The sequence below is a fragment of the Hypanus sabinus genome, chromosome 3 (assembly GCF_030144855.1).
Source record: "Hypanus sabinus isolate sHypSab1 chromosome 3, sHypSab1.hap1, whole genome shotgun sequence".
Taxonomy (NCBI): domain Eukaryota; kingdom Metazoa; phylum Chordata; class Chondrichthyes; order Myliobatiformes; family Dasyatidae; genus Hypanus; species Hypanus sabinus.
Genome location: NC_082708.1, coordinates 96,558,989 through 96,575,770, shown reverse-complemented (window position 1 = coordinate 96,575,770; position 16,782 = coordinate 96,558,989). Strand labels below are relative to the sequence as shown.

Genomic DNA, 16,782 nt, shown 5'->3' with positions numbered 1-16,782 from the left:
ATAGGAAAGGTGAACAAAGGAAGTGTGACTGGGAATAGAACACAACAGAGCGGATTATACAAAATTGGAATTCACTGTTTATTCCATTCAGTAAGTTGTAGGCTACCCAAATTAATATGAGATGTTCTTCTACTTTATGTTTAGCCTCATGTGGCAGTAGACAAGGCCAAGGACAGGCATGTTGATGTGGGAATGAGAAGGGGAGATGATAGGATTTGCAATTGGAAACTCAGTAAGGCTGTTGCACAGTGCAGGCATTTTGCTAATTGGTTACCTACTGTACAGTTGATGTCAGCAATGTGAGATATAGACCAGTTTGTGGGAGGTGCTAGTAAATTTCTTCCCTACCTAAAAAGGCTCTTCAGGTCTCTAGATGGTGGTGAAGGAGGTGGGGCAGGGGCAAATGCAGGTGTGCTGAACCTCATGTAGATGCAGGAACAAATGCAGGAGTGTTGAACCTCATGTAGTTGCAGGAACAAGTGGAGGCGGGTTGCACCTTGTGTAGTTGCAGGAAGAAGTGCAGGAGTGTTGCAACATGTAGTACTTGCAGGGACAAGTAGAGGAGTGTTGCACCTTGTGTAGTTGCAGGAACAAAGTGGAGGCGGGTTGCACCTTGTGTAGTTGCAGGAACAAGTGCAGGAGCGCTGCACCTTGTGTAGTTGCAGGAACAAGTAGAGGAGTGTTGCACCTTGTGTAGTTGCAGGAACAAGTGCAGGAGCGCTGCACCTTGTGTAGTTGCAGGAACTAGTGGAGGAGCGCTGCACCTTGTGTAGTTGCAGGGACAAGTGCAGGAGTGTTGCAACATGTAGTACTTGCAGGGACAAGTAGAGGAGTGTTGCACCTTGTGTAGTTGCAGGAACAAGTGCAGGAACGCTGCACCTTGTGTAGTTGCAGGGACAAGTGCAGGAGAGTTGCAACATGTAGTACTTGCAGGGACAAGTAGAGGAGTGTTGCACCTTGTGTAGTTGCAGGAACAAGTGCAGGAGCGCTGCACCTTGTGTAGTTGCAGGAACAAGTGGAGGCGGGTTGCACCTTGTGTAGTTGCAGGAACAAGTGCAGGAGCGCTGCACCTTGTGTAGTTGCAGGAACAAGTGGAGGCGGGCTGCACCTTGTGTAGTTGCAGGAACAAGTGCAGGAGCGCTGCACCTTGTGTAGTTGCAGGAACAAGTGGAGCAGCGCTGCACCTTGTGTAGTTGCAGGGACAAGTGGAGCAGCGCTGCACCTTGTGTAGTTGCAGGGACAAGTGCAGGAGTGTTGCAACATGTAGTACTTGCAGGGACAAGTAGAGGAGTGTTGCACCTTGTGTAGTTGCAGGAACAAGTGCAGGAACGCTGCACCTTGTGTAGTTGCAGGAACAAGTGGAGGAGCGCTGCACCTTGTGTAGTTGCAGGGACAAGTGCAGGAGTGTTGCAACATGTAGTACTTGCAGGGACAAGTAGAGGAGTGTTGCACCTTGTGTAGTTGCAGGAACAAGTGGAGGCGGGTTGCACCTTGTGTAGTTGCAGGAACAAGTGCAGGAGCGCTGCACCTTGTGTAGTTGCAGGAACAAGTGGAGGAGCGCTGCACCTTGTGTAGTTGCAGGGACAAGTGCAGGAGTGTTGCAACATGTAGTACTTGCAGGGACAAGTAGAGGAGTGTTGCACCTTGTGTAGTTGCAGGAACAAGTGGAGGCGGGTTGCACCTTGTGTAGATGCAGGAACAAGTGCAGGAGCGCTGCACCTTGTGTAGTTGCAGGAACAAGTAGAGGAGTGTTGCACCTTGTGTAGTTGCAGGAACAAGTGGAGGCGGGTTGCACCTTGTGTAGTTGCAGGAACAAGTGCAGGAGCGCTGCACCTTGTGTAGTTGCAGGAACAAGTAGAGGAGTGTTGCACCTTGTGTAGTTGCAGGAACAAGTGCAGGAGCGCTGCACCTTGTGTAGTTGCAGGAACTAGTGGAGGAGCGCTGCACCTTGTGTGGTTGCAGGAACTAGTGGAGGAGCGCTGCACCTTGTGTGGTTGCAGGAACTAGTGGAGGAGCGCTGCACCTTGTGTGGTTGCAGGAACTAGTGGAGGAGAGTTGCAACATGTAGTACTTGCAGGGACAAGTAGAGGAGTGTTGCACCTTGTGTAGTTGCAGGAACAAGTGCAGGAGCGCTGCACCTTGTGTAGTTGCAGGAACAAGTGCAGGAGCGCTGCACCTTGTGTAGTTGCAGGAACAAGTGCAGGAGCGCTGCACCTTGTGTAGTTGCAGGAACTAGTGGAGGAGCGCTGCACCTTGTGTAGTTGCAGGGACAAGTGCAGGAGAGTTGCAACATGTAGTACTTGCAGGGACAAGTAGAGGAGCGTTGCACCTTGTGTAGTTGCAGGAACAAGTGCAGGAGTGTTGCACCTTGTGTAGTTGCAGGGGAAGTGCTTAGTTGATCAAGAGATACAAGACGTCCTTTTAAGAAGCAGAAGGAGGGGGAAAGAGGACAAGAGGAGATGTCAGGATCCCAATGGAACTGGTGGAAGTGAAAGTATAACATGTTGGATACAAAGGCTAGAAGAGGAAAAGATAAGGAAGATAGGAACTCTCTCTGTTCTGAGGAGGTGGAAATGAGAACAGATGTGCGAGGAATGGAAGAAATGCATGTGAGGGCTTCACCTAGGATGTCAAAAATATTCTCACAATGTACTTTTGCATTTTTGAAGGAGGTGGTCATTTCAAAAATCCTAGACTGGAAACTTCACTTTGAGGACAAATTACCTTCTAGGCACTGATTATCCCATTTCCTAGCTGCTCTATCGAGCAATTTTTTTTTTCTCTTTTCTTATGTTTCCACTAATCACTTACTAGCCTCTATCACAACACTCCTGCTAATCTGATTCTTAATCTGGTTCCATCTATCACAGACTAGCCCTTCTCTAACTTATATATATTGGCTATCTTCCCTCTATACTATCAGTCCTGATGTAGGTCTTGACCTAAATCATCAACTTTCACTTTGGCTTTACAGATGTCCCTCAACCAGCTGCGTTCTTCCAATAGGATTTTTTTTGCACCAGATACCAGAATCTAGTCTTTTATAGAAACATAGAAAATAGGTGTAGGAGTAGGCCATTTGGCCCTTTGAGCCTGCACCGCCATTCAATATGATCATGGCTGATCGTCCAACTCAGAGCCTTGAATCTGTTTTCTCTCCATACCCCCGATCCCTTTAGCCACAAGGGCCATATCTAACTTCCTCTTAAATATAGCCAATGAACCGGCCTAAACTGTTTCCTGTGGCAGAGAATTCCACAGATTCACCACTCTCTGTGTGAAGAAGTTTTTCCTCATCTCGGTCCTAAAAGGCTTCCTCTTTATCCTTAAACTGTGACCCCTCGTTCTGGACTTCCCCAACATCAGAAACAATCTTCCTGCATCTAGCCTGTCCAATCCCTTTAGAATTTTATACATTTCAATAAGATCCCCCTTCAATCTTCTAAATTCCAGTGAGTATAAGCCTAGTCGATCCAGTCTTTCTTCATATGAAAGTCCTGCCATCCCAGGAATCAATCTGGTGAACCTTCTCTGTACTCCCTCTATGGCAAGAATGTCTTTCCTCAGATTAGGGGACCAAAACTGCACACAATATTCTAAGTGTGGTCTCACCAAGGCCTTGTAAAACTGCAGTAGAACCTCCCTGCTCCTGTACTCAAATCCTTTTGCTATGAATGCCAACATACCATTTGACATTTTCACCGCCTGCTGTACTTGCATCCCACCTTCAATGACTGGTGTACAATGACACACAGGTCTCGTTGCATCTCCCTTTTTCCTAATCGGCCACCGTTCAGATAATAATCTGTTTTCCTGTTTATCCACATTAAATTACATCTGCCATGAATTTGCCCACTCACCTAACCTATCCAAGTCACCCTGTATCCTCTTAACATCCTCCTCACAGCTAACACTGCCGCCCAGCTTTGAGTCATCCGCAAACTTGGAGATGCTGCATTTAATTCCCTCGTCTAAATCATTAATATATATTGTAAACAACTGGGGTCCCAGCACTGAGCCTTGTGGTACCCCACTAGTCACTGCCTGCCATTCTGAAAAGGTCCCATTTACTCCCACACTCTTTGCTTCCTGAATGCCAACCAATTCTCTATCTACATCAATACCATACCCCCAATACCGTGTGCTTTAAGTTTGCACACTAATCTCCTGTGTGGGACCTTGTCAAAAGCCTTTTTAAAATCTAAATATACCACATCCACTGGCTCTCCCCTATTCACTCTACTAGTTATATATAACCATATAACAATCACAGCACGGAAACAGGCCATCTCGGCCCTCCTAGTCCGCGCCGAACTCTTAATCTCACCTAGTCCCACCTACCCGCACTCAGCCCATAACCCTCCACTCCTCTCCTGTCCATATACCTATCCAATTTTACCTTAAATGACACAAATGAACTGGCCTCTACTACTTCTACAGGAAGCTCATTCCACACAGCTATCACTCTCTGAGTAAAGAAATACCCCCTCGTGTTTCCCTTAAACTTTTGCCCCCTAACTCTCAAATCATGTCCTCTCATTTGAATCTCCCCTATTCTCAATGGAAACAGCCTATTCACGTCAACTCTATCTATCCCTCTCAAAATTTTAAATACCTCGATCAAATCCCCCCTCAACCTTCTACGCTCCAATGAATAGAGACCTAACTTGTTCAACCTTTCTCTGTAACTTAAGTGCTGAAACCCAGGTAACATCCTAGTAAATCATCTCTGCACTCTCTCTAATTTATTGGTATCTTTCCTATAATTCGGTGACCAGAACTGTACACAATATTCCAAATTTGGCCTTACCAATGCCTTGTACAATTTTAACATTACATCCCAACTTCTGTACTCAATGCTCTGATTTATAAAGGCCAGTGTTCCAAAAGGTTTCTTCACCACCCTATCTACATGGGACTCCACCTTCAGGGAACTATGCACGGTTATTCCTAGGTCTCTCTGTTCCACTGCATTCATCCTCAAAAAATTCTATAAGATTCGTCAGACATGATTTTCCTTTCACAAATCCATGCTGACTTTGTCCGATGATTTCACCTCTTTCCAAATGTGCTGTTATCACATCATTGATAACCGACTCTAGCATTTACCCCAACACCGATGTCAGACTAACCGGTCTATAATTCCCCAGTTTCTCTCTCCCTCCTTTTTTAAAAAGTGGGGTTACATTAGCCACCCTCCAATCCTCAGGAACTAATCCAGAATCTAAGGAGTTTTGAACAATTCTCACTAATGCATCCACTATTTCTTGGGCTACTTCCTTAAGCACTCTGGGTTGCAGACCATCTGGCCATGGTGACTTATCTGCCTTTAATCCCTTCAATTTACCTAACAGCACTTCCCTACTAACATGTATTTCCCTCAGTTCCTCCATCTCACTAGACCCTCGGTCCCTTACTATTTCTGGAAGATTATTTATGTCCTCCTTAATGAAGACAGAACCAAAGTAGTTATTCAATTGGTCTGCCATGTCTTTGTTCCCTATGATCAATTCATCTGTTTCTGACTGTAAAGGACCTACATTTGTCTTGACCAATCTTTTTCTTTTCACGTATCTATAAAAGCTTTTAGAGCCAGTTTTTATGTTCCCTGCCAGCTTTCTCTCATAATCTTTTTTCCCTTTCCTAATTAAGCCCTTTGTCTTCCTCTGCTGGTCTCTGGATTTCTCCCAGTCCTCTGGTGTGCCGCTTTTTTTTGCTAATTTATATGTTTCTTCTTTGGACTTGATACTATCCCTAATTTCCCTTGTCAGCCACGGGTGCACTACCTTCCCTGGTTTATTCTTTTGCCAAAGTGGGATGAACAATTGTTGTAGTTCATCCATGCGATCTTTAAATGATTGCCATTGCATATCTACCATCAACCCTTTAAGTATCATTTGCCAGTCTATCTTAGCTAATTCACGTCTCATACCTTCAAGTTACGCTTCTTTAAGTTCAGAACCTTTGTTTCTGAATTAACTATGTCACTCTCCATCTTAATGAAGAGTTCCACCATCTTATGGTCACCCTTACCCAAGGGGCCTCGCACGACAAGATTGCTAACTAACCCTTCCTCATTGCTCAATACCCAATCTAGAATGGCCTGCTCTCTAGTTGGTTCCTCGACATGTTGGTTCAGAAAACCATCCCGCATACATTCCACGAAATCCTCTTCCTCAGCACCCTTACCAATTTGGTTCACCCAATCTATAGGTAGATTGAAGTCACCCATTATAACTACTGTTCCTTTATTGCACGCATTTCTAATTTCCTGTTTAATGCCATCCCCAACCTCACTACTACTGTTAGGTGGCCTGTACACAACTCCCACCAGTGTTTTCTGCCCCTTAGTGTTATGCAGCTTTACCCATATCGATTCCACATCCTCCAGGCTAATGTCCTTCCTTTCTATTGCGTTAATCTCCTCTCTAACCAGCAATGCTACCCCATCTCCTTTTCTTTCCTGTCTATCCCTCCTGAATATTGAATATCCCTGGATGTTGAGCTCCCATCCTTGGTCACCCTGGAGCCATGTCTCTGTGATCCTGACTATATCATATTCATTAATAACTATCTGCACATTCAATTCATCCACCTTGTTACGAATGCTCCTCACATTGACACACAAAGCCTTCAGGCTTGTTTTTACAACACTCTTAGCCCTTATACAATTATGTTGAAAAGTGACTCTTTTTGCTTTTTGCCCTGGATTTGCCTGCCAGCCACTTTTACTTTTCACCTTACTACTTTTTGCTTCTACCCTCATTTTACACCCCTCTGTCTCTCTGCACTTGTTCCCACCCCCTTGCCACATTAGTTTAAAGCCTCTTTTGTCTGTTGATAGAAATAAGGAGCAGGATTAGGCCACTTGGCCAGTCAAATCTTCTCCACTATTAAATAATTTAGTGCATTTACTGCTAATAACCATTTCCCCTTGCTTCGGAATAATCTATCTAACTCTGGCTTAGAGACGGTTTTCCTCATTCTTCGTGGAAGAGAGCACCAAATATTTACATAGAAACATAGAAAACCTACAGCACAATACAGGCCCACAAAGTTGTGCTGAACATGTCCCTACCTCAGAAATTACTAGGCTTACCCATAGCCCTCTATTTTACTAAGTTCCATGTACCTATCTAAAAGCCTCTTAAAAGACCCTATCATATCCACCTCCACCACCATTGCCGGCAGTCCATTCCACACACCCACCACTCTCTGAGTAAAAAACTTACCCCTGACATCTCCTCTGTACCTATTCCCCAGCACCTTAAACCTGTGTCCTCTTGTGGCAACCATTTCAGCCCTGGGAAAAAGCCTCTGACTATCCACACGATCAATGCCTCTCAGCATCTTGTACACCTCTATCAGGTCACCTCTCATCCTCCTTCACTCCAAGGAGAAAAGGCCCAGTTCACTCAACCTATTCTCATAAGGCAAGCACCCCAATCCAGGCAACATCCTTGTAAATCTCCTCTGCACCCTCTAGGCTTCCACATCCTTCCTGTAGTGAGGCGACCAGAACTGAGCACAGTACTCCAAATGGGGTCTAGCCAGGGTCCTATATAGCTGGAACATTACCTCTCAGCTCCTAAATTCAATTCCATGATTGATGAAGGCCAATACACCATATGCTTTCAAATCCCCCAAAAGCACCAATAAAGTACCTCTTCTCTCTCTTAAATGGTTGATCCTTATATTGAAATCAGCGAGCTCTAACTCTAGATTGCCCAACAAGAAGAAATGGATTCTTTACATTCTCTACATTATTTCCTCAAGACCTTTTATATTTCAAGTAAGTAACATTTCTTTCTTCTAAACTGTGACAGATACAAGCCTAGCTGGTTCACACTTTCCACATAAGCCAGCCATTCTATGTGTTAGTCCAGAAAACCTCTAATATTTTTGAACTACTTCAACTATGCCCTTCTTTTAATACTGGACCAACACTGCAACATATTAAATCTCGGGCCTTGAATGTACTTTAATCTACAATCTTATTGGCTTAAAAGGACTAATGAATCAGTCACTGCATTCTATATAATGTAATGTAAAACAGCTTGAGATGGAAAGGTTTATAGACAACTGATGATAATTATTCGATGAAATCTTTCTATAGATAAGCACTGTCTAATTAAAATTTTGTGTTGTTTTTTATAAATCAAAAATCTTCCTCAAAGACTCAAAGAAATTTGTAGGTAGTTGTTAATGAAGCTCACAAACGAACAAAGTTTGCCATTTGTTAGACTTTCTTTTGTCCATTTCATTTCTAAAAGACAGTATTGGAAATGGTTGTTAGCAGGAAATGAAGTGAACATACTATTCCCCACAGGATATCTGGGACCTTAACCATACAGCAAGTAATCTTAATCATCCAAACCAAAGGACTGCCAACGAGCAGGAATTGTATCAGGAAGTATATGTTGGAATAATTAATTCAAGACCAAATCTGGCTCAGAAAACTAAACAAAATGACACTGGAGAGATAGGAATGGGGGATGAAAAATGGTGGATGAACTTAGTAAGTATTTTGTGTCAGTCTTCACTATGGAAGACACTAGCAGAACGCCAGTAATTCAAGAGCGTTAGAGGGCAGAAATGAGTTTAGGTGCTTGGGAAGCTGAAAGGTCTGAAGGCAAATAAGTCAACTGGACCAGATGGACTACACCTCAGGGTTATTAAAGAGTTAGCTGAAGAAAATGCAGAGACATTGGTAATGATCATTCAAGAATCACTAGATTCTAGATTGGTTTTAGAGGACTGGAAAATTCACTTCACTCTTTAAGAAGGGAGGGAGACAGAAGAAATGAAATGATAACCAGTTAGCCTGACTTCAGTGGTTGGGAAGATGTTGGTAAGGATGAGTTTTCAGGGCACTTGGAGGGACATGATAAAATAGGCCAAATTTGTTATGATTTTAAGGGGAAATCTTGGCAAACAAATCTGTTTGAATTCTTTGAGAAAATGACAAGCAGGATAGACAAAGGAGCATCAGTGGATGTTGTTTACTTGGATTTTCAGGAAGCCTTTGACAAGGTGCTGTACATGAGGTTGCTTAACAAGGTAAGAGTCCATGATATTACAGGAAAAATACCAGCATGGATAGAAGATTGGCTGACTGTAAAAAGCCAAAGAGTTGGAATAAAGGGCACCTTTTCTGGTTGGCTGCCAGTGACAGTGCAGGGTCTACTCTTCATGTTATATCTCAATGACTTGGATGACAGAATTGATGGCTTTGAGGCCAAGTTTGCAGATGATACAAAGATAGGTGGAGGGGCAGGTACTGTTGAGGAAGGAGGAAGTCTACCGAAAGACTCAGACAGATTGGAAGAATTGGCAAAGAAATGCAGAAGAAATATAATTTAGGGAAGTGTATGGTTATGCTCTTTGGTAGAAGGAATAAGGGCATAGACTATTTTTCTAAGCAAGGAGAAAATTCAAAAATTGAAGATGCTAAGGGCCTTTGAAGTCCTTGTGCAGGAAAAGTTAAACTACAGATTGAGATGGTGATGAGGGAGGCTAATGCAAAGTTAGCATTTCAACAGGACTAGAATACAGGCATAAGGATGTGATGTTGAGGCTTTATAAAGCATTAGTCAGACAGCACTTGGAGTATTATGAGCAATTTAGGACCCCTTATCTAAGAAAGGATATGCTGGCATTGGAGAGGGTTCTGAGGAGGTTTTGGGAATGAAAAGGTTAATGTATGAGGAGTTTTTAATGGCTCTAGGCTTGTACTCACTGGAGAGAAGAATGGGGGAGATTTATTGAAACCTATTGAATATTGAAAGGCCTAGATAAAGTGGACATGAAGAGAATGTTTCCTGTAGTGGGGGAGTATAGGATCACAGGGCATGGCTTCAGAATAAAAAGACATCTATTTAGAACAGAGATGAGGAGGAACTTCCTTTAGCCAGAGGGTCATGAATCTGTGGATGGCTGCAGAGGTTAGTAGGTTCCTGAAGGCAGGGAGTCAAAGATTAAGGGGAGAAGACAAGATAATGGGAATGAGGGGGATAAGAAATGTCACGTGATGGAATGGCAGAGCAAACTCAATGGGCCAAATGGCCTAATTCTGCTCCTATGTCTTATAAAGAGAGCTATTTCACCATCATTGACATTATGTCTAGTCTCACTTTGCTGTCATTTCAATAATGAAGGATAACATCAGGTAAAAGCAGATGAGGAGCAGATAGATACTTGCTAGTAAAATTACATTTGCCAAGTGAGAGCCTTTTAAAAGAGAGTAAGACTTCAGTGCCATTGTATTCATGTAAGGGTGAAAGATAAAGAAATAACATTAGGAAAAATTGGATGAAAAAGTATATTGAATGCTTGGTAAGGAAAATAAAGGAATCTTTTGGCAGGTGCAGGTAACTGGAATCAAAGGAGTCTCTTGAGATAGAGTGTGTAGAACATAGAACAGACTACTCCATAGTACAAGTCCTTCAGCCCAGGATGTTGCGTCAACCATTTTAACCTAATCTAAGATCAATCTAATCCTTCCTTCCTACACAGCCCTCCATTCATCTAAAGATTTTCTTAAATGTCCCTAATGAATCTGCAGCGAGGAGAATCCAAAGACATTCTGTAAGAATATCAGAAGCAAGAAGATATTCAGGGAAAGAGTGGATTCCTTTAGGGATCAAAGAAGTAAATTATGTGTGGAACCAGGGAGTGAGGGTTGGATCTTACATGAGTATTTCTCATCTGCTTTCAGCAAGAAAGAGAATTCAACAAGGGTGAGTGGACATGGAGCAGGTCAATATTCAGAGGAGAGAAGTATTAGATATTACAGGATGCATGAGGTTGATAGGTCTTCAGGGCCAGTTGAGACTTATCTCATCATGCTATGGGAAGCAAAAGAGGAGATAGGCTGGGTTCTAGAGAGATTTTTGCATCTGTGTTAGCCATCAAAGAGGTGCTAGATTGGTGTACAGCTAAAATTGTTCCTTTATTTAAGAAGGGGAATGGTGATAAACCAGGTAGCAAGATGCTTAGGTTTGTGGCAGAGAAATTAATGGTAAAAATTTTAAGAGACAGGATTTGGACAGGTAGGAGCTGAACACCTTCTGTGAAGGAAATATCACCTTACTTATTTGACTGAACTTTCTTTAGCAGGTAACTAAGAGGAACAACGGAGGTAGGATGGTAGACATTGTCAAGTTCCCTTGCTGTAGGCTGGTCCAGAAGGTGAAGGCACATGGAATCCAAGATGAACTGGCTAATTATTACACAACTGGCTTGGTCTTTGGAAGTAGGTGTGATGGTAGAAGAGTAGTTTTCTGATTGGAAGTCTGTGATATGTGGTGAACTACAGGTAGAGTTGCTGGGACTTAAGTTGTTAGCAATATTGTGTTATGAACTTGGATACAAATGTAGATAGCATGATTAGTAAGTTGTAGATGGTTGTGTTGTGGCTAGTGAGAAAAGTGTCTAAGGTACAGCAGGATGTAAATCAGATGGAAAATTGGGTGGAATGTTGACAAATGGAATTTAATCTTGACATTTAATTTATGACATGATGTATTTTGGGAGTGTTATGAAGTGTTGATGAACAGTGGGACCTTGGGGCTAAGGTCCATAGTTCCTTAAAAGTGGCAACTTGGATTGGATTGGATTGCAGTGTTTACGATACTTTAAGAAGGATCTGAAGGTCTTGAGAAGGTACAAAGGAGATTTATTTGAAAGGTTCTTGGATGATTGATTTTTGTTGCAAATTTAAATCGAAGAATTTTAAGTTGTTGAACTTTAAGTAAAGGAAGATAAGGTGAGAAATGACTGAAGGTGTACAAGATTTTTGCTGGTTTAGCACTCTAACAAAACCTATTCCCAATAGATGACGGTATAAGGAAAGGAGCACAGAAATTTAAAATTCTGGCAAGAAACACAAGAACATGAGGTCATTTTTAGATAGTAGGGGGTAATCACTTGGAATTTGCTGCCTGTGAGGTTGGTGTAAGTGAAGGGAAGCAAGGATTTCAAAAAGAAACCAGGCGAATGGCAGTGCAGTGGTTAGTGTGATGCTATTACAGCTCCGGTTGTTAGAATTCAGAGTTCAATTCCGGCATCCTCTATTAGGAAGTTTGTATTTCCTTCTTGTGAAGTGTGTAGGTTTCCTCTGGGTGCTCCAGTTAACTCCCACAGTCCAAAGATGAAATGGTTAGTAGGTTAATTGGTCATTGTAAATTGTCTCATAATTAGACTAGAGTTAAATTGGTGCATTGCTGAGTGACACGACTTAGTGGGCTAGAACGGCTGTTCTGCACTGTATCTCTAAAACAAAGGAAGAAGTTGGATAGGCTCTTGAGGGAAATACAAGTCCAATCTATGGGAGTAGAATAGAGATAAGTGACTAACTGTATTGCTCCATATAGCATAGATTCAATTGGCCAAATAGCCATATATGTTCATGTCAAATGTAATACATTAAATAATATGGGTTTGCCCATGTAGAAATAACTGTCTTAATTTTCAGGGTTTATATGCAACTACTCTACAGAAGGACATACATACAATTATTTGGATAGAATCTCTGCCTCTAGTAGAGTGACAGTAATGTCAACATTTTCTATGTGCTATCTGTTACAGAATATTGTATCATCTTCTCTCAGACTGAGAGCCTTGACTGGTGGCAATGAACTGCACAATGAGCCCTCTCTACCTGCCCATAACCAAATTTAGCATTCAAATTAAATTGCTCAGCAGAGTTTTATAATTCCCCAAAACAGAAGTTCAAGCAATTTCACATTCTTAGACAAACAAGAGGTAATATACCTTAAACCTGAAAGAGGTGAATTGTGCCATTTGTATTCTTACAATATAAATTAAATGAAGACAACAAGGTATTAGCACTCACTACACTCAAGGAAACTGAATCTAATGTTAGCGGCATAAAAAATGAAAAGAAACTTAACATTATCCCAATCTGAGGTCTTGTTGCTGGTTTTCCCTCAACCAAAAGTCAATCACAATTTTCCTAATTTACCTCATCCCACAACAATCACAAATTTTCTGATCTCTCTCATGAAATTATCACAATTCCCTCAACTGTTTCTCAATTAATAAACAATTCCTATCCACTCAATGTCCCCCTTGCCAACAACAACAGTGATACCTCTTCCCCTGATCTCCTCACCACTCACTGCGATTTCTACATCCAAGAGTTATTCTTATTCTCCCAATTCACTTCAAGCAATTTTCAATCATGATCTCTTTTGCTCAGTCATTGGTTCATCTTGGTTCCCTGACAACATATAAACTTGCTCCACCATTTAATTAGATCCTGGATGATCTCATTATAAACTTAATTTCACTACTTAATTGCTTCTACCAACTTCTGAGAAAATTTCTCCAAATACGCATGTCCTCAGAGAAAGAACCTTATTTTATCTCTGAGTTAAATAGCCCACACCTTATTTTTAATCAGCAATTGCTAGCTTTAGGTTCTTCCAGACAAAATAAAATTACTCTCTCAAAATACCTCCAGTAAGAGAGGACCTATCTCCTGAAGCTCGGTGGCATGGTCTGAGCTACAGGAAGGCCTCCAATGGTACATTAAGGACACAAAGGTCTCTGGAATATCCTAAACCATAGACAGGCAAACAAACCTTGATTTTACTTTACCATCTGTAAAATCTACCAAAGATGGTGTTTGAATACATCTGATATTCAATAACTTTTAAAAATGATAAAGTCAAGGAAGTTATTGCATCATAACTAAAATAAATACATGTAAATATTTTAAACCCATTCAACAGAACAGAAATAATATACTTGGTTGTTTCACACAATCTTAGAGTCTCCATTGAAGTCAACCTAGTTTCAGATTCTGCTCCAGGTTCAATCTGGAATTGCTGGTAATCACAGCATAAATCCTCTTTTGCATTATTGATTATACCTCCCAGTTGTGGTTGTAAAGTTTGTTGCAAGTTCCCGGAATATGGTTATCTTGCCTGTTCAACTAAACATTCTCCTGATGCTCCAAAATAGCAATTCTACAATAAAAGCAAATTTTTGTGTGATTCTCATTAACTGTAGTTTGATCCAATTAAATTGAAATGTTTTCCTAGAAGCACTTTTAATGCTTAAAAATTGATAAATCTGAGTTTAAAGAGAAGAAGATTTTTAAATAAATATTTGTTAAAAGGGGAGATTTTGTTTTGGTTTAAAAAGAAATCAAGAAATGCACACCACAGAAGTTCCATGTCAGCTTCAGAAGCAGTATCTCATTTTCCCAATTAGCACAAGATACCATTTTGGATTTGACACTGATTTCAACTATTTAAAGTAGCAGTATATTATTTTAAATTTCCATCAAACATTTTCTTCTTACAATTTCATCTAACTATTCTGTCAGTTGAAACTTTGCTAGTCTGCTTGCTCCATATTACTACATGCATTCCCATTACTCCTTGTACTGATATATTTTTGTCATTTAATCTCAGTTGTCTTCTGACTGTATTCCTTCCTTCTCCTTTTCTGCCTTTTTCTGCATCTTAAAACCTATGTAACTCTAACTTTTCATGTTTTGATGAAAGCTCATTGCCCTGAGACATTTTTCCCTTCTACAACTATTGAGTAGCCTTTCCTGTTCTTATTAGACCAAAAGACATAGGAGTTATGTTCTCTCTAAGCTGTGCGCGTGTGTGCACGCACATATTTTTCAACCAGCACAGAAAGGAAATTAATGTACACATGAAAAGTTAGTTACCTAAAATAATGTAGTAATTAATAATTATACTTATTGAAAATAATCTTTTGGCAAAATGTTTCTGTTAACTAGTTAGTCAGTTTTTTGAATACCACAATGAATGTCACTAATTTACGTCAGCTCACCTTTCCTGTTCCGGTTTGGACAGCTGCATCATTGCGGCAACCATCTTTGGTGTACAGTGTTCACATCATAAACTTCATATTTGGCGATGAACAATTTAATGCCTTATGTTTAAAATATCATGATTTTCTAGCTGAAAATACTGTAATAGTTAGACAGTTCAATGATTTCAAATTTTCCATGCAAGAAAAAATTAAATCCAAACTGATTTCAAACTTTGTTCATATGGTGGCATTTGTACTTCAAAATGAAGTTTTGCGACCTTGCACAGTTGATGGACATTGGGGGAACCTTTCTTGCGTCCAGTGCGGACTGGGAGCGAGGTTTTAGCCTAATGAATCAACTCAAAAACTGAGAAACCGTTTAGGTGAATGTCATTTGGATATGTTAATAAGAATCAAAAGCTATCAATTGGATGGAAGTTCTATTAGTCTAGATAGAATTTACAAAGAATGGGTAAATGCCAAAGACAGGAAAGAGAAAAAAATAACCGAGTGACTTAAATAAGTATGTTATTTTGTTGTTATTCTGCGCAGTTTTATGTCAAATATTTTGTAAGCCTACATAAACTGTGGCATGTGCGCACATACTTTTGTCACAGGAAAAAAATTTGCACAACATAAGATTTTTGCCCATACTGACTACTAAAAATTAGAGGGAACATTGCATAGGAGCAGAATTAGACCATTCAACCCACAGAATCTGCTCCATCATTCAATCACAGTTGATTTATTCTTCCTCTCAATTACATTCCCTTGCCTTCTTCCTGTAACCTTTGACATCCTTACAGATCTACTACCTATCAACCACCGCTTTAAATATTTTCAATGACTTAGTCTCCACAGCTATCTTTGCCAATGAATTCCATAGCTTCACCAACCCCTGACTTAAGAAATTCCTTCTCATCTCTGTTCTAAAGGGACATCCTCTCTGATCCAAGACTCCCATTATTGGAAGCATTCTCTGCTTTCAAAATATGAGTTTTCAATAAGATACCCCCCCCCCAACCTTATTTCTCTAAACTCTAGTGAGTACAGGCCCAGAACCATCAAACATGAATTATATGCCCACCTTTTCATTCCTGGGATCATTCTTGTGATTATACTCTGGACTTTCACCAATGCTAACACACCCTTTCTTAGCTTCTCAGATATGGGGCCCAAAACTGCCCACAATACTCCAAATGTAGTCTGACCAATACCTTATAAAGCCTCAGTATTACACTCCTGCTTTTATATTCTAGCCCAGGGGTTCCTAACCTGGGCTCTACAGGGCCCTTGCTTAATGGTATTGATCCATGACGAAAAAAAGATTGGGAACCCCTGTTCAAGTCCTCTGGAAATAAACGCTAACATTACATTTGCCATTCTGGAGTGCCTCCCTAAATTGCTCCAAGCTATTTATTCCTATCACTTAACTTTAAGACACATTTTGAATCCCACCAGTATGATCAACAAGTTGAGCATGTGTTATCATGAGCCTTTGGTTTGGCTTAAATTTTTAATTGGTTATTTTCCTGGAAAGCAATTTGTTCCTGCTATAAGATTGTAACAGGTATAGTTCACAGTGAAGTGGTCCATTGAACATTTCAGGAAGAAAACTTTGTTACATTTTCGCTTTGGCATTATACAATGGAAGGTACTATAATCGTTCAGTTAATACCTGGTCTGTGGAAATGTTGTGGTGAGCGAGACAATGTTGGTGTATAACGCCCATAGCCAAGAGACCCAAAGGATCCAGGACTGGAGGCTCTGCGCTGTCTAGGTCCTTCCTGTTCATCCTGTAAAACATAAATAATCCATGTGCTCATTAACAGCTATCAGTCCATCAATCACTTAGTTAGAACAATCATTTTAACATTAGTTCCATTTTGGGCTTCCTAAATATGCATTCTTAAGTTTCACTGCAGTTTCCAAGAACAGATGAAGCCTTCCCTTATGGGGCTTGGA

The 16,782-nt window shown here is 40.9% G+C and overlaps 1 protein-coding gene across 1 annotated transcript in view; it reads right to left on the bottom strand.

The window, feature by feature from the left end:
* ablim2 (actin binding LIM protein family, member 2) overlaps window positions 1-16,782 on the bottom strand; it is a 293,837-nt gene that overhangs the window by 44,406 nt on the left and 232,649 nt on the right. Inside the window, exon 12 of the mRNA XM_059964839.1 lies at window positions 16,496-16,613. Within this exon, the coding sequence (XP_059820822.1) occupies window positions 16,496-16,613 (118 nt within the window). The remainder of the gene's footprint in view (window positions 1-16,495; window positions 16,614-16,782) is intronic.